The sequence below is a fragment of the Monomorium pharaonis genome, chromosome 7 (genome assembly GCF_013373865.1).
Source record: "Monomorium pharaonis isolate MP-MQ-018 chromosome 7, ASM1337386v2, whole genome shotgun sequence".
Taxonomy (NCBI): Eukaryota; Metazoa; Arthropoda; class Insecta; order Hymenoptera; family Formicidae; genus Monomorium; species Monomorium pharaonis.
Genome location: NC_050473.1, coordinates 5,549,093 through 5,574,205, shown reverse-complemented (window position 1 = coordinate 5,574,205; position 25,113 = coordinate 5,549,093). Strand labels below are relative to the sequence as shown.

The 25,113-nt window shown below is 38.4% G+C and overlaps 2 protein-coding genes across 5 annotated transcripts in view; one reads left to right on the top strand and one right to left on the bottom strand.

Moving 5' to 3' along the window:
* The first annotated feature begins 93 nt into the window (after window positions 1–93).
* On the top strand, window positions 94–6,311 carry LOC105837164. Of its 2 annotated transcripts, XM_012681708.3 has the most exons (7): window positions 94–401; window positions 871–972; window positions 1,757–1,820; window positions 1,905–2,015; window positions 2,568–2,730; window positions 3,242–3,348; window positions 4,108–6,311. In XM_012681708.3, exons 1-7 carry the CDS (start codon window positions 299–301, stop codon window positions 4,142–4,144), a joined length of 687 nt encoding a protein of 228 aa, XP_012537162.2. In that variant the 5' UTR covers window positions 94–298; the 3' UTR covers window positions 4,145–6,311. The 2 variants fall into 2 exon arrangements, with proteins under 2 accessions (XP_012537162.2, XP_028044527.2); XM_028188726.2 differs by lacking the exon at window positions 4,108–6,311 and having other exon boundaries at window positions 3,242–3,502.
* The window catches only part of LOC105837163 (protein roadkill), a 47,801-nt gene continuing 27,023 nt past the window's right edge, over window positions 4,336–25,113 (bottom strand). For 2 of the 3 annotated variants that reach the window (XM_012681707.3, XM_012681705.3), the window contains exons 3-8: window positions 12,217–12,338; window positions 9,920–10,071; window positions 9,512–9,651; window positions 9,244–9,421; window positions 8,213–8,534; window positions 4,336–7,393 (exon numbers count right to left, since the gene is read on the bottom strand). In XM_012681707.3, coding sequence (XP_012537161.1) covers window positions 7,249–7,393; window positions 8,213–8,534; window positions 9,244–9,421; window positions 9,512–9,651; window positions 9,920–10,071; window positions 12,217–12,338 — 1,059 coding nt within the window. In that variant the 3' untranslated portion in view covers window positions 4,336–7,248. The remainder of the gene's footprint in view (window positions 7,394–8,212; window positions 8,535–9,243; window positions 9,422–9,511; window positions 9,652–9,919; window positions 10,072–12,216; window positions 12,339–25,113) is intronic. The other variant, XM_028188725.2, reaches the window with a different exon arrangement.

Below are 25,113 nucleotides of genomic sequence, written 5' to 3'. Positions count from 1 at the left end.
ATATAATTGAAGTGTAAGAAGAGTCATTGCCACTATCGATATGAAGAAATATCTTGTTCCTGTTGATTACCAATGTTATCTGGGATTCATATTGATAAGATTAATATGGACATAAGTATCGAACTTTAAAGATATAAGAAGAGTCCAGAAGTACATTTGCATTGGACGCCGATTTAAATTATTTCGATTGTGTTTGTTCGCGCATTATATATTGTTATTGTCTTTGTAAAAATATAGCGGTTAGAGACTTGCGATCGATTTACTAATTATGTTAGTGCAAGTGAAATTTGGATGACAAATGGTCGCTTTATTTGTGCTTATAAATAGACGTGACATCATGAACTTGCTCTTATTGGGATATTTGAGCTTTTGTGTTGCGATAAATCCAGCCGAGAGTTCAGGTAACATTATCTTGGTATAATTAATGAGTTAAGCTTGATAAATATGTCAGCAAAGTAATAGAATAATTGATAATAACATGATCAATAAAAATGATTAAAAGGGTTAAAGAGGATTAATAATGTTCAATTTCTCTCAATAAGTTGGCATAATGAGAATAACATGTAATTATATAATTATTCTCCAAAATACACATTAATTATTCTTATTATTTCAACTTATGAGAATGAACATTTATTTCTTTATAATCCTTTTGATTAACATCTTTATTTATTGACTATATTACTATCTATTATAATCATGTATACATACAATTTTTAATTTTTTTAAATGTAAAACAATTTCTCTTGTATTTTAATTTTTTTTTTTCGTCGTTTTTCAATTTATGTTAATAAATATGAAGCGTATGAAATGCTAATGATTTTTAACAAGAAGATTCTGTTATATGGTGCAAAATGTGTATTTTAACAGATTGGGAAGAGGAATTTACCAGAGAAATTCTGGATCTTTATAATTGTACGCGATGTGATGAAGTGGAGCAAGACACATCATGCCTCTGCTTTGAATATACTGGTAATAATATTTTTCGAGTGTGAGAGAGATTATAAGTTACAATTTTTTAAGAAATTATATATGTTGTATCATAAAACGCTAAAAATCATATTATCTTTCGACGTTACGCAACACATTGTGTAAATATATATAAAATATTAATTTTAAAATATTTGAAATAGAATATATAGTTACAATATAATAAAAATAATTACGATATAAGCAATCATACACATATATTTCATAATTGGTAGTAACTATTTAAAAAGTTAACAGTTAAATAATAAAGTTAAACGACCACACGGAATGTTAGAAAATTGGAAGTTGAATTGGAAGTAAGAAATTGGAAGGATTCTAAAGAATCCTAGTTCGAGCCCTGGTTGTTATTTTTCGTAATATCTTTTTATCGGCTGTTTTTCTGAAATTAAAATGTGAGATCTTAGAGATATTTGTTAACATTAAAGATATTAAATTGTTAGAGAATTTAATTTATAATATTACATATTGCGGCTAAGAACTGTACTTCCAAGACTGATGATTTTGTTGGCATGTAGTTTGAATTATGTTAAAGATTGTAAAATTAAGCAATTATACACTATATATCAGTTTTCAATTTAAATCTTACAAATAGAAAGAAAGGGAAAAAAGTGAAATGCATATTATATATCTTGTCTTTCTCCATATATACATTTATATCTCTCCACTATATTTTATTTCGTTAATATTATTTCTGTATATAATATAAAATCCCAATTTTATTTAACATTAAAAATCTCATCTCTGATTTTTTATTCGAAATTTACAGACAAATGTATAGTGTGCTGTTCTGGTGTTCCATGCTGTAGTTGCGCGGATTGCGGTTTGTGTTGGTAAAAGTTAACAAGCCAGCAAATGACTTATCTCATTTTCCGTGATTTAAGATTCCTTTTAATAATTGGCACTTTTAATTCCAGGCAAAAAGGCAATCACCGAGAATTGATAATAATGACACAGATCATTATTTCCGTACTATTCGTATTTGGTATTATTGGCTTGTTTGTAGTTTACTTCAAGATATGCTACAGGTACGAAGGCGTCCGATAAATTCATTTCTTTCAATTTTTGTCACTATTATTAACTGCTTGCAAGTCAATTTACAGTCACTTGCAAGTCAGAAAAAAGATTCTTTGGAAATATCTATTTTTGAAATATTGAAATGAAATCATGCAGAACCGAATAGACATAACTTCTTTACATGAAGAAATTTTGTATAAATATATGTTACATAAAAATATAATCTTATTCAATATTTTTTTTTGAATTAAGAGAAAAAAATTGCATAGAATATACCTTCAAAGAATTATAATTTTTTAGTACCATTATTACCAAAACATAAATTGTGCTTTTTAGATCACAATTACAATACTAATGTAAAATAAAAATGTAATATTTTGCTGAAATTTATAATTATCAATTTATTTAAAGAAGATTAGATTATATGTATAAGCAAGATTGTTTCGTATAAGCATGAAAATATATGTAAAACAATGATTATCAGATAGAATACATTAATTTTAATTTGATAATATTTTTTCTTATATAAAAGGTTTTTAAGTTTATTTTTATAATTCACATAGAACGAGGCAGCATACACGAAGGCATAGAAGATGCGTCGTGTTGCATGAGGAGCGTGATCTGACGACGCAATGCAGCATCGTTGAGGACCTACGGGACAGACCACCTTCGTACAACGAGGTCGTTCGTAGTGCTCCTCCTCTCTACACATCTTCCTACAACCGGGTATACGATTAACGTTTTTAGCGTACTCTAAATTTCTTAGAATAAAATTCTAAACCTTTCGGCACATGATATGATTTTTCATGCTAGCACGCATACGAGGCGTCTTACGATTAGGTTACGATTGGTAATATAATCATTCGAGCCGATGACATGTAATAAGATGGCTCGTATGCGATCTAGCATGAAAAATCGTATCGTGTGCGGAAGGCTTAAGCTTTAAAAATGAGAAAATAATAGACAGTAAGAGATCAAAATTTTAAATCTACATCTTCATTTTTTAAAACACTTATTATGTCTAACGAAAAAAAGGTCTTAAAAAATCTATTTTAATTTTATAGGAATTTTAATCATTATGAGGACTCAAATCAGTCGAATAATTGCACAAGCTCAATTTTTACTCTACAAGATTTAAAGAGTATCGATTATGATAAGGTGTTTTGCCGTAAACTTACGCAATGCGAGAGATAAATGTCAAAATGTTTTTCGAATGATAAAATTTTTTGGCTTACAGACGTCCATGCAGGAAGCCCCGCCGTCGTATCCGGGAACGCCAAAACCGCAGGAAAAGACCCAGGACTCCAATGTACTTCCTTCCTCACCTTCTGTCGCTCAGCACATGTAATAATAATCTTACGAATTTATGAATAACTCGTTCATCCGCGTGTATATATGTACGTTATTGGAATAAAATCGTAATCTGTAGATTTATTTAAGAAATTGTGGCTCTTATCGTTCTGATTTAAAGTGGAATATTAGTCAAGCGGAACTACTATTCGTTGTATCATTTTCCTAAAATTTTCAATCTTCCAAAAATCTCCCAGATTTTTGCAAACATCCGATCCTGATACACTCTCGCTATCTTCACATACCAAAAACATGGAAAATAATTACATAAAATAAAAAATAATAATAGAAATATTTATTTAAAGAATGCATCTATAAAAAATACTATTTAAAATAAGTATTGTTTAAAAAAGCGAAGATAGTATTTAACATTTTTATTTACATTTACTTGAATTAAGATATTTTATTTTTTCTCGATACATCATAGGCAAATAACATTGCCTGTTTTCCATTGTTATCTGTTTTGTATTTTTAAGAAATAAATAGTAGTAATTAAACAATAGAAGAAAATGGAGAAAATTTATTTATCTGCGACATATTGAAATAGTATATAATAAATGTCCTTTAGTATACAATAAATCTTCTCTTGAAATCTTATTTCAAGTAAATGTAAATCTAAATGTTAAATTATTTGTTCTCTTTATATGTATTACACAAAGTAATTTTAGTATCTTTTATAGATATATATATTATTTATAGATATACATATATTTTTTAAATAAATATTTCTATCAAATTTTTCTTTTTTTTCAGCACTAACCGAGAGATCAAAGCGATCGTAATGCAATGAAAGGGTAATAAAAAATCACGCTCCGTTGTTATATAATGAAAATGTCATTTATTTGATGTGGTGCAATGACTTAAAGTAAAATGGAAAATGAATGTTGCGTGTATGAGCTGGGTTCAATGAACGGCGCGTGTAACAACACTTCTCGCGTATCAGCCACTACCGCAACCGTAATTTTGTTATTTTTTTTTTTTACAAAAAAGCGCTTCGAATTTTTAAATGCAATATACAACGAATGTGTATGTATGTGTGTATGTTGTATGTATGTTTGACAGCAGGCGTGCGGTAGTAGCTAGTGGCGGTGATGAACTCGATCACCAACACGCGCCGGGCTTTTATCATGATGAGGTAACACTTGTCTTACTTGTACTTAATAGTTTATCAAATTATATCCAGTCATACGCTCATATTATTCCTGCGGGTTCGTACGGAATTGCGCCTACATTGCGTGTGTGTGTGTGTGTGTGTGTTTTCTTCTCTCTGTACTGTACGAATTATCTATCTCGGAATTAGCTTTACTCTTCTCTCGTGTTATTTTTTCAGTTTATTTTGTTTTCTCTAGGAAAAAGACATTCAACATTACGTGTGTTCCACGAAAGAAATCGCCGCACAGTCCCAAAGATAGATATGAGAATCGGAGAATGGTCACATTTTTTTTTATGTAAACTCAGCGCGGCTAAAGTCTGTTCCTTAAATCGCTACTGCACCTCTGTTGTGTTTAATCTTAATTTTCTTTTCTTCTTATTTAAGTCCTATATATGTCATTTCAAGACCTAAATAAAAAGATGGTAGAAAAACAGTGGAAAAAATTTCCTTAAAACTACAGATTTCCATCGATTCACAATCTTCAATTATTGACGCAATATTGATCACATCGCTCGACGGAGCTACGGCGAACGTACTAGTTTTTTAATTTGTATCAATTTTTCGGCGTTTTACGTTACGGATTAAAGCATAGGTTTTTTTTTTCCAAGGAACATGAGCTTAGCGCAGTCTGTAAAATCAAAATAAAAATTACATAATGATTATTGTACGGTTTTTGTTCTTTTTCGTAAAAGTATGGGATTCTCGTACACGAGTTTGTTCCATTCTTATAAAATACATCAGCGGATATGTACAGTGTAAAAATCTTAAAATTGATAAATGTAACGCGCGCGCTAGATTTGGGACTGTCCGGATACAACGACTGTCGCTTACCGTATTGTATTTTATATAACAAGTAAATTCACTGGCTGCCAGGATCGTCATGAGGGGGAGCGGGGGCGGAGAGGGAAGGGAAGGATCTGTCTCTAGAAAGGATCGATTATACAATTGCAGTAATTACAAGTGGTCTTATCACAGAACATGTATGGCATTAATCGTCATCATTAATGATGTGTAAATGGTAATAAGTATTCCCACATATTTAAAACTCGGCTTTCGGTAAAGCTAAAGATCGGAGGATCAGGAAGCCAGTACACGGTACTAAACAAGACTGATTACTTTTACTCTTTTTCGCCTCTGTCGGTTGTCCATAACTCGGTTCACTGACTGCACACGCAATTATGCGAGCCGTAAATTAACGCGAAATCAGAAAGAAACGATTGATGCTCCTGCTAATAATTGACTAACATTATCGATTTTACAAGACTTAAATTTTTTTTTCCTTTTTTTTTCTTATTTTTCTAGATCATTTTCAATAACGTTGCCACTTCGAATTGAAATCGTAACGTCGTTAAAATAACACAATGTAACCATCATTCGCGCGCGCGACATCCTCGTGATATATTCAACGTATCTCCGTAAATTATGGACAACCCTAAATTTAATAACATAATCATTAATAATAATTAATAATAATTCGATCCTATCACTTCGCTTACAGTATGCAATACTCCAGAAAACAAGACAAACTGTGCCTACTGACAAGAGGAAATGGGGAATTTGGATTTATCGCGGTATCTGAAAGGACAGGGAAATGGGGCAGGGGGGGGGGGAGGAAGGGAAAGATGAGTTTCTTTACCTGTAGACAAAATATACAAAAATACATGGGGCACAGATTGCGTATAGCATTAATAGTAATAATATAATAATAAATCGTACATACGTGGTTCAGAGAAAGAGATCATAAAAAAAGAACACTAACTAGAATGATTTCTCCGTCTTGGAAGAGTTTGAGACGCACTAAAAACTAAAAAAAAAAAAGATCACTACTATCGGTACGAAAACGAATAAAGTATCTAATTCTCTCCGTGCTCGACGCGTCGAGCGTACGGCGGCGGCGACTATGGGACATCTGTTTGATCCATCTCTCCTCCTCGTGCTTTCTCTCGACAAAGGAACAAAATGTTTAAAATCGTCTGGCCGACGTCTATCACAACTTCCTTCGTGCATCGCGCATTATTATTGTTATTGTTGCTGTTATTGTTGTTGTTGTTACGGTAATCGCGACGGCGAGTCACGTGGAGAGAAACTCCTTGCCTTTTCTTGGTCCTTTCTGGCTATACAACTCCGTGTCTCTCTAACGTCTTGCGCGAACCATCCGCTTCCGGTCCGTTCGCTCGATGACAACGGAAACGAAAGCGAGTCCACGATGACAATGATAAATCCGGATGACACGTATAAACGTGTCATTTGGCATCGGCATTGGCATTGAAGAAGACGAGCGCGATGCAATTATGATGCTGCTGCTGTTAAAGAATCTACTTGCGCTCAAGCCAGCCAAAAATTACAATTCGTACACCAATGGGGCGTATGAATGTGAATATACGGATATGCGTAGACTTTCAGACATCTCGTTCTTCTCTCTGACGCGCAGAGATGGAGCGTGCAGTGCGCTGATGGTAAAACTCGCCCTCAATCGACCGAACGGACAAGACACGATTCTCTTTTTGCTTCCATAGGATCTCTGAATAGGGATCTCTCAGCCGAGGCCCGTCGACAATCGGATGATTTTCATGTTCTCTCTCGTCGTCGACTTTTCTTTTAGACCAGAGGGTGGCGCACTAGGAAACATTTATTTAGCACTACTTATACTTCATTATATCACTGTACACAAAGGTTCAAGAGGGATGCAAAAGTGGTGGGGGCGAGGTGGAGGTCGTGCCCGGAGTCAGCGGTGACTGCTTTCAGCTTTGTTTCACTCGTTTCCTGGGCGGTCCGATCGGTGGGATCTGTTGAGTCGCCAGAGCCCGAAAAGCTTCCGCTATCAGGTGCGGATGGGAACTCACCATGGACTTAAAACCAACGGTATCCATCACGTCTGTCGCATGTCTACAAGAACGTTCAAGAGCGGATTAGTGATCGTGAGTTCTATCTCACATTAACCTGCGCAGTCAAAGAATATAATTTTGATCGTTCAGGGTGTTTACTCAAATTTTGTAAAAAAATTCCCCGAGAATTCCCAGATTTCCCAAAATTTTAATCAAAATATAAAATTTTTTAATATAGCTTTAAAATAAATTTATTACATGCATTGTTAAAATTTTTTGAATTATACCAAAAATCACTTAAGTTTTGAACATTAAATTTTGAGAAAATTCTGAAAAAATGAATTAGTATATAACGTTCTGCCTGCAATACACGGAACTAATTCATTAGAGTACAATTAAAATAATTTGAAAACATTATTAAAAACAAGATTTCTTTTTTTCTATACAATTTTATTGAGAAAAATATATCATTCAATAATAAGTTTCATAACATTTTCACTTTTATTGTCACTGATTTTTTATAAAAACATACGAGATGTATATAAATGTACGTGAATATGCCATATTTTTTGCTAATTAATTATCGATATTTTATATCATTAAAAATAATTAAAGAAATTTTCAGAAAAAAATACATTTTTAATTTAAAAGTAAAATTTAAAAAATTCTCCCGAGTATCAATAAAATCTAGTGATTTTTTCATATTTATTTCTTCAGTCTTAATCTCACTTATTATTGTTTAAAAAAGAAATCTTAGGTTTTTCTCAAGTTTTCCTTGATAGTAAATACTCTGTGATTGGGAGAGTAAGATTATCTTTTTAGCCGACGAGCCGATATATGTGTTTCGTAAACGTACTTGTCTTTTGCAGAAATAACTTACGTATTAATGAAGTCTATCGCCTGTGCCTTCAGCTGATCGGCGCTATGGAGATCGGCAAGTATGAGAATTTCGGCCGCGTTCTCAATGGCTAAGCTTGTGCAAAGTGCTTCTTCGCACATTACCTTCAGCCTCTCCAACGCGTACTTGTCCGCCGCGGCTAACAAATCGTCCGCCATCTTCTCCAGATTCGCCGCTTTACCGGTATAAATAAATCGTAACATTTCTCGCAGAACTTCATGATCCACGTCGGTGATATCTACATGATTTTTCTTTCTCTCCTCCATTTCGTGTTCGAACATTGCCGAGAAGACAGGACTGCGTGCTGCAAAAAACGCAATCACACAATTATTATTTATTTAGATACATTAATTTATTTATAATTTTAATCGAAAAAATAAAAATATTATAATAAATGTTCTCTATTTGTACCAACAAGAGATATGTAAAAAGGCATTTTGATTACACCACCAATCAGAATTTCTGCAAACCTCAATATTTTTTAATCAAAATGTTTATTAAGCTTAACTACAAATAAAAAGTCAGTAAAAAACTCAATATTAAAATAAAACTCACAAATAAATTAGGCAAATGGAAATGCAGAACAAAATTTAATTATAAATAACGTTAATTATAAATAATCTGCTTTGCATCTTTCTGCATCTATTTTTATAAATTGTAATTCTATTTTATTTAGTAAACAAAATTACTATGTATCAAATATATATGTTTGAAATATAATTACGTTAAATAGAAGAATTAGTTTTAACTTAACGCAGTAATTTTTTGTATTAAATAAAATAGAATTACAATCTATAAAAATAATATGTGCACAGGAGAAAAAATTTATTTTAATATTATAGTAATCATTTAAGAGAAAAGCATAACATAATTATTTCCTTAATAAGTATAAAAAAATTAAATTTGTTGTGTCTGTTTAACGCTATAAGATCTTGTTTCAATATTTACATTTCGAAAATAAAGATATTTTTTTAAAACAAGAATATCTTTTATGTGCGGTCTTGATCTCTCACCTGCGAGAATCGCTTTGTGCGCCTGGAACTCCCTACCGCAGACGGTGAGCGTTACATCGCTAAATTTTTGGTTCTCGAACAGCAGCCCGAGATCATCGGGCAGCCGGCACTCCGGTACTTTAAATTGTATCGTATTACTTTGCCCGGAGATGTTTACGCTGTCCGCCACCACGCTGACCTGTAAAAGATAATATAACTTTAGAGATTTTCGTTTAGCCGACAAGACGTGCGCGAATAGCGAGTCGAATAGGTGTTACAATCGACATACAAAGCTATATACCTCGCAGAATATCGTGAGTTTGTCGTCCGGCAGCAATCCGTTAGCCTCGTCCAGAAGGAAGTCTCTCCTGATAAACTTCTTGAAGCCCCAATCTTTACCCTGGACGAACCTGTAAGCACGCTGGCTCTCTGCAAGAATAAAATGAGAAAGACTCGTTCATCAAGCCGCATCTCTCGTCAACCGCGTGTACCGAGACTTATCGCTACATGGATTAAAAGTTTCCAACTTTCGTCGCAAAAAAAAGTTATTAAATTGTTAGTCACGCGTTTGGTGGCAAGCCGACGAGAATCTTTAAAATACCCTGCATTGCATCCGCACGTGTACACACGCGCTCTCTGACACGTCGATTGCGCGCGTAACGTTTTTCTCTCTCTCTCTCTCTTTCTGCCGACTTACCCATTGCTTTGGTTTCTTCTCTTTTGGCATTAAGAATAGAAAATTTGAACTTTGCTCTGACTTCGGATTTGTTGCACGAAACGAGAAGGAGATACAGCGACAGGTAGTCTTTGCTCTCTTCATCCAGGCCCTTAGGATTCACTCTCAGGCACCTAGAAACCAATTTAGCGCATCAATTGACACGATCGCTACCGCGCTCAATGACGATTTTCGTTCTTTTTCGATGCGAATTATAAAAATCTCAAAATTTACTTTTCACCCAAAGTTTTCGCTAACATAGTTGCCAGGTCGAAGATTTTCTCTTAAATTTGGATTTTGTTATTATCACGAGAAGTTTTTTTAAGGGGATAAAAAATTAGATTTAGAGGAACTTTTCGGAGAAGGAAAATATGAAGATTTATACTACTTTTATACTCCAAAAAATCCTTCGTGATAATAACAAAACTCAAATTTCGGGAAATCTCCCAACTTACGGAGACAACTTTGCTCTCTAAAGACTCTTCACAATCAAAATCAGATCATAAATCAGTTTTGACTGATTCATCGAATTTTGTCAACTTCCAAAAGAGAAAGAGACAAAGAAACATATAAAAAGATAGAAGAGAAAAAAGAATGAGAAAGAGTAAATGGCCCTAATATTTGAGACAGTGTCAATATATATAAAAAAATACATTCGCAATGCTTTTTTACAAACATATAAATTATGTTTTAGCATAAATATATTTTTAATTTTACTCTTAAGAAGTTTTATTATTGTAACGTTTCACAAAAAGTAACCCTTTAATTAAATAAAAAAAGACATTTTTGTTTTCCTCAAATAAATTTCTATTATTTATAGAACACCTAACTGAGCCACTTGCTCTAGTTTCTCATTCACCAGCGTAAATGAGATATATCCCTCCCTCTCTTCAGGATTTTGACAAAATCGTCTTGTGACCGGACTCTGACTGTAAGGTGTCCCGTTCCCACTGCCCAAGACCGCGTTTCTCTTCGAGCGTGTCACGCCAGACGCGCGAGAACGGAGAAGATAAGGCCGGGAATGTGGCGCACGGTCGGCAAGAGACAATGGCTCGTATTCTCATCGTTTATTTAGGCGCTAAACGCGGCGGCGGCGGCACGGATTCATTTCTAGGACTTCCGACTTCACTCCACGTGAAACGCGTACACCGAGCGTGTTGTGGCACTCAAGACTGATTGTGAGACGGAGGCACGAGATCGACCGATCATATGGATTCCGTATTATGGAACCGGCGAACAAAGGCGAGCGCAATCTGCAAACGAGTTTTCCAGCGCGTCACTTTGCGAAGCAATGTCCCGGCGGAATTACGTGGACTGTATTAATTTCACTTATAGCTTCAAATGAACGTGTCAATAGATGCAAATTGTCTCCACTAATCGCCGTCGCGATTAATTCAATGTACGGTATCGCGGACGATTCACGACCGCGACACGTTTTATGCCTCGCTTCGGTTCGTATGCAATGCAAAGAATCTTAAACAAATAAATATTAAATTCAAGTTCGACTTTAGCAGAGTAACAGAAGGCACGAAGGAGAGGCCAAAGAATGAGCAGTTAAGGACATGTTACAATTCTACAATGTCAGCTGGAAGTCGTCAGAATTTAGATTTCTTAGTTTTATTTTTATTCCTTTCGGTCCTTGTTCCTTTTTTCTAATTAACAAAAAAAAAAAACTTTGGTCATAAATATCCAAATTTTTTTAGAAACCTGAAACCGATCACAAAAAATAAAACAACAAAAAATTATAAGCAAAAATGATTGTGTATTGTATATATATTTTGCTGCAGTTTAAGTAGATAACTTTTATTGAAACGAATATGTAGATCCAAATCAACTTTTGCACGAATTTTATTAGTATATGTAAGAAATTTAACTTAATTTTTTTGTAGCGCAAATTAAATTTAGAAATAATTATTTAAAAAAAAAAAACTTTTGAAATGCTCAAAAATAAAAATGCCTTGTAACAAATACTATTGTGTGGGATATTAACGCTACTACATTGACGGCACTAAACAAACGATTCCACAGATTTACTAGAATTCGCCATTTAATGACGGAGGTATTATATACGAGTAGGTGTACATTATATCTACAAAGTATTTCATGATACAACCTTTTCCTCTGTTTATGATTCATTATTTTATCTAATTGCTCGTTCTTTGACCTTCTTGCTTTCTGAAGAATCTCAAACAGTTTTTCTCTCCGTTCTTCCTGGAACCATTCCCACTAGCTCTCGTCATTGGGTTCGTCGTCATGACCGATCGAAAGACGGTTCTTACCATTTCAACTTGTCGTTGGCTCCGGCGGAGAACGTGGACGACTTGAGCACCTCTCCCATCTCCTCGCGACAAAAGCTGAAGTTATTTATCGTCCACATGTAGCTGAACTTAACCACCTTCACCTGTGCACATAAGACCTTCAAATGCAATATACCACGTCAGAGTTTATTTCGGGAGAGCTTAGAAGCTAGCTTAATCTAACTACGCTAAAAATGTGCGCCTATGTAAACATCATCGGTCGCGTCCGCGCCCGTCATCGTGGGTGTCCGCGATCTCACAGTCTTTACAAAATCAATCGGTCCCTTTTACACTTGATCCCTCGAGAGAGACAGACGTCAAATATTTGCGTTGCGTGGTGGAGTTGGAAATATTTTCCGAAAGAATTTCCAGAACTTCAGAAGAGAAATGGAGACAACTGGACACCGTCCTCTCCCCTCTCTCTAGCAACAAAATAAATTTTTCCCTTTATAAATAAAAAATCGAGCCGAAGCGACCCGCGTACGAGTACTCCCTTTTCTTGTACTTTGAGTATCGTTGGCTAAACTGAACCCCGAGGGCTGCAGTTGCACTCTAAGAAATGAGACATGTCCGATGATAATGGATTATCATCTTGACATAAACGTCTGCCATTAAATCGTATGCAACTGCAGCTGACCGACTGTGTTTACCATTCGCTCGTTTCGCGTAAGTTCAATTAGCATTCCTTCTTATCTACGTAAAAAATGAATGTCATTGTTGTAAGCCAGACACGTGCTTACTCAGATCTCTTTTTTCCCTCTTTGTTGAGAGAGAGAGGGAGGGGGAGGGAGGGAGGGAGGGAGGGAGGGGGGGGGAGGGGAGAGAGAGAGAGAGAGAGAGAGAGAGAGAGAGAGAGAGAGAGGGAAGAGGGAGGGGCGGCATCGACCATAAGAGCAGACGGTTCGTTTGTATGTTAATGTCGAGCTCGTCAAAAGTCTTCTCGGCAGAACGAAGTTCTCTCTCTTTCTTGGTTGCGCCGAAATCGGCCTTGGAGGCGAAGTACTACAAGTACCAGCATACGGTAGCGCAAAAGGGGACAGAACGGGGTCGGGGAGAGGAAGGCGGCGCGAGGAGATCCAGGGTCGAATCGAATGATCCTCGGCCTGCTTGCGCAATTCCCTTAAAGAATACACAAACGACTTTAACGGTAGAGGCGTGACTTTTGTTATTTTCAAGGGCGAAGCATTTTTCTTTCCGCCTGTCTTTGTCGGTAACGGTTTCAACACATGTTGGACCACCTTCTCCAACCTCTCCTTTCTCTCTCTCTCTCTCTCTCTCTCTCTCTCTCTCTCTCTCTCTCTCTCTCTCTCTCTCTCTCTCTCTCTCTCTCTCCCTCTCCCTCTCTCTCTCGTTCGCATTAATACGCATTGACATCGCGGATGTCATTGAAACTAATCAAATGAAAAATTTTCGTCTTTTAATGATGTTTGTAAAGAAACGTTAAATACGAAATGTCGCGCGTGAAGTCCGAAATCTCTTCGTTAACTTCGTTAACACAGTCAAATATAAAATTAATGAGTATTTAGAGAGAGAGAGAGAGAGAGAGAGAGAGAGAGAGAGAGAGAGAGAGAGAGAGAGAGAGAGAGAGAGAGAGAGAGAGGGAGGGGGGCTTAAAATAAACGGTCACGAATGAGACAAGGAAGAGAAGATATACAAGAAGGTCTAGACCCCAGAAGAAGTCAACGATCTCTGACGTCAGCGTCATGCCTTACGACCTTGGCGAACAAGCGGTTTTTGCCTGCGGCCAAATCTATTCGTCTAGCATTCACCAATGGCGAACTTTACGTAGGGTCATTTTATCGGTCATCTACCAAGTGGCGATTATGCATGTCCTTGACTGTGCCCCGACCAACGTTACGCTGAACTGGCGAGCGAGTGATCAACGATATTTCTACTCTCTAAAACGGGGAATTAGTATGTTATCTTTGAAAGACAGTAAATCATCACTAGGAATTTATAGCACTATATAAATCAGTAAGATTTCATTAAGAGAATTCCTTTTACTGTTTTTATCAGTGATGCAGTTTATGAGAGCCATGCTCGATACCACGCCTGGGGGTGAGAGATCCTTTCCAACTGATGAAAGTACAGAAAGAAAAGTGTGAACGGAGAAAAAAAGAAAAGAGACCTTCGTATAAAATCGTAATAAGGAGAAAGGAACCGATTAGAATCAGACACGTGTAAACATCCATGAAAATCGTCGAGATAATAACAAAATTCCAAGAATTTAATCGAAGAGGGTCTGAAACTGGATTCTCTCCGTGACTTTCGTCATCAAAATTAAGGCACGTGCGCGATACACGAAACTACTCTCTAAAAATCTCGTAAAGTGGAATGTCATTTTAGAACAGTGAAAATTGAGCTTGGACAACTAATAAAAATCAAAATTCAGCTCTACGGGACTGAAAATAGGACTCCTCTAGGACTTCTATTCAATCCTGTAGGAGTGAATTGTGATGATTATTAGCACTCACTCGGACAATTGTGCAAGTTCAGTTTTTACTTTTTTAGAGTAACGTTTTAATCTACGACATTTAGGGAGTACATTACATGAAGATTATGTACATATTAAAATAATACTATGTATCTCGGATTTAGAAAATGCGAAAGAAAAGAGACTTTTGTACGTTTATGTTAAGACTTGGAAGTTCAATAATCGTAGCGACTGCAAGTTCCAAATGGAATTTGACTAGTTCTACTGCCAGATTCTCTCGAAAGACAGAGAGTACAATATTGTGTAATTAAATTTCAATTTCCTTCCCTCTAACTGCTCTAATATGTCGAATAGTTACGTAATTATAAGACAGTATGTTAATGTTTAATTTATTTATTAATTTATTTATTATAAATGGTTTAATGGTTTAATTTATTCATTAATAAAAATACTACTCTGTAAACCTTGTAGAATAAAATGTCACTTTTAAAAAAGTGAAAAATAAGTTTGTGCAATTATTTGCGTCATTTGCCGCTCTAATAAGTATTAAAAAATCGCCTTTGTGGGGTTTTTATTCAATCCTGTGTAGAAGTGAATTATTGCACAATATTTGAATACTGAATACGATAACCGATCATCTTGCAGGTTATATTGATTTGTTTGAAATTGTCTAGAGAAATATTGTAATAATATTAATCATTTAAGATTCTTTAAAGAGTAATATTGACCATTTTATTACAAGTGGATGAACTGGACAAGTTCTGCGCTCATTAAGATGTCATTTTTCCATGATAAACCATTAAAAAATGTACTCTTAAATTCGAAATTTAGGTTGCAGCAACGAAATATTCTAAATAATCTCGACAAATACGAATAATCTTATTATTTGCTAGAATTTCAATTTTTGGAGCGAAAAGAGAACAATGAGGACCTCTTCTTGAAACTTGGGGATCTTAGTTCATAGGGTTGATACAAAGGAAAGCGTGAGAAATGTCCATGACGCTATACCTGCGCTCTCAAGAGCCTAAGTGAAAGTTCGTTTCTCTTTTCGACAGGTGCTTCACAATCATAAAAGTTACACTTTTGTATTCGAAGTTCTTCAAGTTGAGTTGAAACTATTTGTCACGTGTATAAGATGTATCGATTACTAGAAAGAGTAAATAAAAAATTGCATTTACAGGAAACTCCCGGTATAACATAAAATACATACAAATGAATGATTGAAGCTATTATTAGACGCTGGAGAAATTGATAAAGAATTAAAATATCTTAAATATCGAATTATGATTCATGAAATTATCTCTGAGAGCAAAATCCTTAAGGCCTTTTCGAGATACTCTTTGACACCACATCTGAGAAAAGGATATCCCGATCGTCGAAGGGAAATTCAATTGCCGTTCTCGAATAGAGATGAGTGCCGCTCGCAACGTCAAGGACTTCTGTTTCCCCATAGATAGAGGCGAGTTTCCCCGATATATACGGGTATATCGTGCGTTTTATTCATCGGACAGGCCGGGTTCGATGTTCTTTACTGCGGCGTGACCTTCGCGCATCGGAAGCTTAAGGTCGACATTCGCATCGCCGAGAAGCAGGAAGAAGGAGGCGGCTATCTCTCCCGCAAGAGTTCAACGCACGCTCGTACTGTAATCTCTCCTCCGTGGCCGGTTACTTACACGGCTTAAGACGACGATTTGCTCGCCGCGGCAGGTAACGAAACGACAACGGAGAGCAGCAAGCCAGCCGCGTTGCGATGCCTCGTTGCCGAGCGTCAAGGACTAGAGAGGCAACCTATTCGAGATGAGTCGAGCCTTTAAGCAAATCGAACGAGGCAAAGATACGTGCTTGCGTGACAATTTTTCTTTTATTGACCGGCTGCTAAAAACTCGTGTGGATTGCGGAAGAGAGAGAGAAAGAGAACCGAGGACATTTCCTACGAGGATTTTCCATATCTTAACAAGATTTGAAAGAGACGTTTTGAAAGAGAAGCCATCTCATAAAATCTTACTTGAGCAATACTTCTGGCCTTTAGAATCTGAAATAATTACGCAAAGTTTCAAGATATCTCGATAATGTAAACGAGACGAGGAATTATTTCCTATTAATTTCCTCTCTAAAAAAGGGAGAAAAGGATTACTATAATCAAATAAACGAATATATTCTAAATAAAAAACAAATTTTATTCTTACTGATATATACGAAATGATAATTTGGTTTATGTGTAACTTATAATCTTTTTCAAAGAATTTGATCATTTTAAATTTCAAAAAAATATTATATGCTTCAACAAAAATAGTTTGATCAACAAGACATATAGGATTGAATGCACTTTGGCATTCAAAACCAAGCAAAATTTATAATTTACAATAGAACCCGAGATTTCACAAAAAACGTTCGATAGACTTTACTTGAAGTCCGGTAATCACTGCAAGATTTCTGACGCATCCGTTTTCGAACGGACGGCATTTCAGTCCACCAGATTTCCAATTAATGCGACCCTTCAGTATTGTTACCATCAATCCTCGACTCGTTAACGGCAGAATTAATCTCGCACGGCGGAGAATTCGAGCGAACATTTTCTCGGGTTAATTTTGTTTCGCCGACGACGTAATCTTACGCGCGTTGGTAACGCGCCAAGTGCTAGACCCTCTTCGTCAGATGAGCAACACCGTCGGACGCATCATCTTTTTTTTTCCTACGACCAGCCGATAGACGTGACGATGAAACCAATAATATAACTGTGACTCATATAAAAAGTTATCGATGCGACAGGAAAAGGAAGAGAACGTCGTGCTCCGCTATTTATCTACTGGCTCGCAATATCCGAAGTGCGCTTCAGTAAAATCATTGCGTGCGTATGCGTGTGTGAAAAAGAGTAGATTAATTCTTTTCTTTTTACGTATGACGACAATCAATTATGTCTTTGGAGCCGCTAATGAAATTAAGCGAACGATCTGCAATTCTTTCAAAGAAATAAGTGTGTATTCTCGTCCCCTTAAATAATTTATCTATTTAAATTGAATCTACGATCTAAGTTCCCTGGTAACGTTCTGGAAGGTACGGAATAATGCATCCTCCTCGGTTCGGAGGAGATTATCGAATTCCCCATGGTAGGAGAGGGAGAGAGAGGGGGAAAGAGAGAGAGAGAGAGAGAGAGAGAGAGAGAGAGAGAGACGGGGCGGCCCCGGGGTTCCTGATAAATTAACGACGATTCCAGGTGTTTCGGGAGCTATCGCGGAATTAAATTTGCAACCGGGACGCGTTCGCGACGAAATATCCGTGCCTTGGACGGAAGCGCAGCGCGTACAAGCTGTAGGGGAAGAGAAGAGAGAGAGGTTGAAGGGTTCATCGTCTCTCTCTGTCTCTTTTTCTCATCCGGGTGTTCCGCGTGGCGAGTCGGCGCGGATCGCCGCCATCAGGTGAAGCGACGAGGAGGAACGCGGCGGCGGCGGAGGAAGCGACCCGGTCGACGCCCCTAGGAGTCGTTCAACCCGCTCGCGGCAGCGGCAGCAGCGGCGGCGGCGGCGGCGGCGAGCGGCGATCGGCCTTGAATCACCCGTGCCCGTTTACGGGAGCGCCGTGGAACGCGACGCGTGGTTCGAGCATCACAACGAGCGACGACGACGCACGCTTCCGGTGGACGACGAGTCCTCGGCAAACGACCGTCACCGCCGCTGAGGTAAACGATCGCCGTCGGATTCCACACGCGCGGATCATCGCCGAGACCGGGTCATCGTGAGGACGAGCAATGTTATTTCTTACGAAAATACTTCCCGTTTCTGCCCGCGTAAGCGCGTTTCCTAGACGCCCCCGCGCGACGGTTCACGGAAGTACGCACTTGAAGATTCCGTCGGCAGACGATTCTGAATTCGAGCGAGTTTGTATATATATGAGTATTTTCGTAATACACGCGATGCGATTTCCAATGCATTGCATATTTACGTGAAATGTGTATGTGATAATTCGATTAGAGATAATCGAATCAAATTACAAGTTTGGACAGATTGGGGTTTTTTTTTTCATTCATCTCCTTTTTTTGGAGAGAATTATAAATCTTGTAGACGCAGCACGCTTCATGAGATACATTTGCGAGAGATGTGAATAGACGATAGAATCTTATAAATACATTCTCGTTTAATTCCAACTTGGGATTTCAATCTAACTATTGCAAAATTGTCTCCGAAAGACTTAGTCGACAATTGTATAAATAAATTAATCAATTAGGTAAATTAAGCGTGAAGAATCTGCACTGAAAAAAAATAGCTGTTAATGTAATTGCGTGATAGAATAATTATAGTTAAAGACTCCACTTTTAAAGATATTGTTGATACGACGTCAGTAATAATAATTTTAGATTTATAGTTCAATTATACTGAAAACAGTTTGTTAATAATAATGAAACATTGATAAATAGATTTCAATGAAATGTTAGCTATGAGTTATAGTTGCTATGTAAATGTTATGAAAATAGTTACATTTATCATAATTGTGATTTATTATATAAAAATGTTTTTTTATCTTTACTATCCATATGTATTTATTTTTTTGCTATATTAATATTTAAAATTATTATAATTTATAGTAAATTTTTTTCATAATTGGCAAAACTATAAACTAACACATTAATATTACTAACTCACTAATGATAATAATAATAATAATTTAAAAAATAAAGCTCTTATAAATATTTTATCGTCATAGTCATTAATATTAAACGCTTTGCTCCGTGTAAATATTACTAAATATTGCAAAAATTTGATTACATTAATTAATTAAAGATTTAATTGAAATAATTTCTAGGGCTTAGATATCATTATTATCAAATTCCTTTCTTAGTATTGTAAAAAAATTATAATAATTCTAAGTATTAATATTGCAAAATAACAAGATATTAATAAATAGTAAAATATTTTTATGTAATATAAATGCAATTCCAAATGTAGTAAATATAAGTATTTTTTAAACATTTGCTTGTATTATTTAGGTAATAATAACTAAAAGTTATAATTTGCATGGTTAGAACAAGTATAAAACATACAATTGGAAATAATTACAAATTATGAATTACGATAATTAAAACCACTTTTTTCCTCTCAGTGTCAGTGCGATAAACGTTCCATATTTCGACTAATCGCGGGTATTTCTAAATTCGAAAGCTGCGCAAATTACAGGACTCTTTAAAAGGATTTTAAAAAATCCGCACCGCTCTATTCTAGATCCTTGGATCTCCGGAGCCTTGGGACCACAAGGCGGTACTCCCTGCAACGACCTCGGACAACAGCGAAACTAAAATTCACGCCGCGTCCTCGTGTAACTAAAAGGTCGAAATCTCGTGTGTGTATCCGAAGGACATTTTAAAAAAATATCAGGGATTTCGGGTGATGATATAATCGTCGGCCGTTTCGTAATCGTTTCCGTCAACCTTGAACCCGCAATCGGTTCCTTCCGGGCGGCAGCTCGCGGTTGTTGAATCGGCGCGGTTTTTCTTTCTTTCTGGCAAGACTTTTCCTTCGCGAACCTTTTGCGGATTTTTCACGGCTCACAACTCGAGGGATCGGGCGGATTTGATGTTATGCGACGGAGGCCACGACGTGGTCGCTGATGGCGGCGGCGGCGGAATCGGTGTCGCGCATTACGAAAGTTAACTGGAGCACGAATTGACTTTCGATTTACAGGCGAACGCGACAACGTGGGCGACGTGTAATACACACATGCTTCATCGATTCGCGCGCGGGCCTTCCCCTTCCTCCTCGTATATTGTAAATTTCGCGACGGCCGCGCGCGTTCTTGCGCAACTCCGTTCGCGAGAAAGCGAACGTAATAACGTTCGCATTTCTACCACGCGCTGTCGAAATTAGAACGGTAAAGTTAAATATATATATATATATATATATATATATATATATATATATATATATATATGTGTGCGAGCGGTCGGTGAGGAAACTATCGAGGTTCGTCAGAGGCTCACAGCCTCCGCGAGCGACCTTTTTATTTACGCTTCTAACGATGGAGGACCTCCAGGGTGTATTATCAAATTTTATGAAAGAATAAGAATATCCCGCTTTTTCCAAGAATTTTATACAAAATTCCAGTTAAAATGAAAGAATTCTTTAATGTGTAGTTTAAAAATAAATTTCCTTAATCCGTTCTTTAATCATACGAACAAAAGTCAGTCGGGTTTTGAATATTAAATATCGAAAAGTACTAAAAAGAAATAATATGAATTAAATTGCACATAACAATTTGTCCGCAATAATGTAGATTATTAAAAATACAGAACGCGAAACGTAATTAAATACACAATATCAATTAAAAATGTAATATCTTTTATTATTACTGTTTTTTAAATAAAAAGTAGCGAGTTATGAAACAAGAATGTATGTGAATGTACGTAAATGTGTATGCCATATTTATTATTAACCGATTGCCGACATCTCATGATATTATTAAAATTTTTTTAAACCGATAAAAGAAATAATTTTGTCAAAAAAAGATAGAATTTAAATTTAGAAGTAAAATTTCAAAAAATTGCTCGAATTCCGATAATATTCTATTATATCCGATAAATTCAATAAAAAAGAAATTACTGAAAATTTCGCACTGATAGAAAAATGTGGTGTATTTGTGACTATAGTTGCATAGTAAAACAATAGTCGAAAATATCATTTTTAGAATAATTAATACTATAATATTACTATAATAATATGTGTTTTAAAGCTGTATTATTTATAGTATAATTTTTTCATAGCTGGTATCACTATAAATATATGATTATTATTATTAGTACTATTGTAATTAAGCAATTAATATTAAGTTACTATAAAAATGATATTCCTGATTATAATTATTTTACTATGTAATTATATAGTCGCAAATATCATATATTTTTCTATCAGTGTAAAAGATAAAAAAACAATGAGATAACAAGGAACATATAAAATCCTATCTAAAAAAAGGCATGTAAAGTCGATTGCTCGCATTTCTCGAAGATCATTGTTGTCGCTTTTCCGCGATGCCAATTGGTTCTCTCGCTGCGCTTACTTCGTGTTGCAAGAGTAGCTGTCATTGCAATTGAATTTTGACAGCTGTCAAATTTGTATAAATATTATCTATACATTTATTGTTGTAATTTATTTTTAAAAGGTAAAAAATAAAAAGTTAAGTAGCGCGCGCGAAGCACGCGTCTGTGGTGTCTAGTGGTATATAAACTTGAAATATTTTTCATATTCTTTGATAATAATGGTATAAATATTTATTTTAAATATTTTTATAAATGTTTATCATAATTTTTTTAATACCTGACAAACTCAGACATAAAAATATGTACAAATAATTTAGCTTCCGAAACGGACCAATCTCTAATTTAGTTCAAATTTTGGAAATTTCATTTAGTGAAAAAAAACATGCAAGGATTTTTGGCGACTCAAAAAAAATTTTTTTTAATGTCGGTAAGTAGGAAATCCATAATTTGTAGACAAAAATTTAAATGTGTGTGTGTGTGTTTGTGTGCGACCACAGCGAAGCAATGTCTTTGTTTACTTTTTTTATGGGTGTACTTGTAAAATGAGTATGTGTTAATTCCGTTACCAGACATTGTATTGAAAACCTGCAAACACATGTGAACTTTACTTCGTTTGCAGTGTGCACATGGGTTAGCGACTTGGATGGGGTGCGTGCGTGAGTGAGTGAGTGAGTGAGTGAGTGAGTGAGTGAGTGAGTGAGTGAGTGAGTGAGTGAGTGAGTGAGTGAGGAGTAAGTGAGTGAGTGAGTGAGTGAGGAATGAGTGAGGAGTGAGTAAGGAGTGAGTAAGGAGTGAGTGAGTGAATAAGAGTGAGTGAGGAGTGAGTGAGGAGTAAGTGAGTGAGTGAGTGAGTGAATGAGTGAGGAGTGAGCGAGGAGTGAGCCGGGATTGAGCGAGGAGTGAGCCAGGAGTGAGCCGGGAGTAAGCCGGGAGTGAGCGAGGAGTGAGCCGGGAGTGAGCCGGGAGTGAGCCAGGAGTGAGTGAGCGAGGAGTGAGCGAGGAGTGAGCCGAGAGTGAGCGAAGAGTGAGCCGGGAGTGAGCGAAGAGTGAGCCGGGAGTGAGCCGGGAGTGAATCGGGAGTGATTCAGGAGTGAGCCAGAAGTGAGCCAGGAGTGCGCGAGTGAGTGAGCGAGGAGTGAGCCGGGAGTGAGCGAGGAGCGAGCCGGGAGTGAGCCGGGAGTGAGCCAGGAGTGAACCAGGAGTGAGCGAGTGAGTGAGCGAAGAGTGAGCCGGGAGTGAGCGAGGAGTGAGCCGGGAGTGAGTCGGGAGTGAGCCAGGAGTAAACCAAGGGTGAGCGAGTGAGTGAGCGAGGAGTGAGCGAGGAGTGAGCGAGGAGTGAGCGAGGAGTGAGCCGGGAGTGAACCGGGAGTAAGCCGGGAGTGAGCCGGGAGTGAGCCGGGAGTGAGCCGGGAGTGAGCCAAGAGTGAACCAAGAGTGAGCGAGTGAGTGAGCGAAGAGTGAGCCGGGAGTGAGCCGTGAGTAAATCAGGAGTGAGCCAGAAGTGAACCAGGAGTGAGCGAGTGAGTGAGCGAGGAGTGAGCAAGGAGTGAGCGAGGAGTGAGCCGGGAGTAAACCGGGAGTAAGCCGGGAGTGAGCCGGGAGTGAGCCAAGAGTGAGCCAGGAGTAAGCCGGGAGTGAGCGAGGAGTGAGCGAGGAGTGAGCGAGGAGTGAGCGAGGAGTGAGCGAGGAGTGAGCCGGGTGTGAACCGGGAGTGAGCCGGGAGTGAGTCGGGAGTGAGCGAGGAGTGAGCCGGGAGTGAACCGGGAGTAAGCCGGGAGTGAGCCGGGAATGAGCGAGGAGTGAGCCAGGAGTGAGCCGGGAGTAAGCCGGGAGTGAGCGAAGAGTGAGCGAGAAGTGAGCGAGTGAGCGAGCTGGCGAGTGAGCGTGGAGTGAGCGAGGAGTGAGCGAGAAATGAGCCGGGAGTGAGCAAAGAGTGAGCCGGGAGTGAGTCGGGAGTGAACCAGGAGTGAACCAGGAGTGAGCGAGTGAGTGAGCGAGGAGTGAGCGAGTGAGTGAGCGAGGAGTGAGCGAGGAGTGAGCGAGGAGTGAGCCGGGAGTGAGCCGGGAGTGAGCCGGGAGTGAGCCGGGAATGAGTCGGGAGTGAGCGAGGAGTGAGCCGGGAGTGAGCCGGGAGTGAGCCGGGAGTGAGCGAGGAGTGAGCCGGGAGTGAGCCGGGAGTGAGCCGGGAGTGAGCAAGGAGTGAGCCAGGAGTAAGCCGGGAGTGAGCGAGGAGTGAGCGAGAAGTGAGCGAGTGAGCGAGGAGTGAGCGAGGAGTGAGCGAGGAGTGAGCGAGGAGTGAGCGCGTGAGCGAGCTGGCGAGTGAGCGAAGAGTGAGCGAGGAGTGAGCGAGTGAGCGAGGAGTGAGCGAGGAGTGAGCGAGGAGTGAGCGAGGAGTGAGCCGGGTGTGAACCGGGAGTGAGCCGGGAGTGAGTCGGGAGTGAGCGAGGAGTGAGCCGGGAGTGAACCGGGAGTAAGCCGGGAGTGAGCCGGGAATGAGCGAGGAGTGAGCCAGGAGTGAGCCGGGAGTAAGCCGGGAGTGAGCGAAGAGTGAGCGAGAAGTGAGCGAGTGAGCGAGCTGGCGAGTGAGCGTGGAGTGAGCGAGGAGTGAGCGAGAAATGAGCCGGGAGTGAGCAAAGAGTGAGCCGGGAGTGAGTCGGGAGTGAACCAGGAGTGAACCAGGAGTGAGCGAGTGAGTGAGCGAGGAGTGAGCGAGTGAGTGAGCGAGGAGTGAGCGAGGAGTGAGCGAGGAGTGAGCCGGGAGTGAGCCGGGAGTGAGCCGGGAGTGAGCCGGGAATGAGTCGGGAGTGAGCGAGGAGTGAGCCGGGAGTGAGCCGGGAGTGAGCCGGGAGTGAGCGAGGAGTGAGCCGGGAGTGAGCCGGGAGTGAGCCGGGAGTGAGCAAGGAGTGAGCCAGGAGTAAGCCGGGAGTGAGCGAGGAGTGAGCGAGAAGTGAGCGAGTGAGCGAGGAGTGAGCGAGGAGTGAGCGAGGAGTGAGCGAGGAGTGAGCGCGTGAGCGAGCTGGCGAGTGAGCGAAGAGTGAGCGAGGAGTGAGCGAGTGAGCGAGGAGTGAGCGAGGAGTGAGCCAGTGAGTGACGGAGTGTGTGAGTGAGTGAGTGAAAAAGGGTGCAACGAAGGGAGCAAATGAGCAAACGTAACTAGATAAATATGTAGCTAGGTAGCTAGGTAGCTAGATAGCAGTAAGTATGCAAGTAGGTATGTATGTTGGTATGTATGTATGTAGGTAGGTATGTAGGTATGTATGTATGTATAATTAAACTTTAAATTTTTTTATTTAAAATTGCAGAAGACGTTTGATTAATGTAAATGAAAGATAGAGAAAATCAAATTGCAATTATTATTATTTTTAAAGCAAAAAGTCAAATAGCGCGCGCGCAGCGCGCGCTTGTAATGTTCTAGTACTGATAT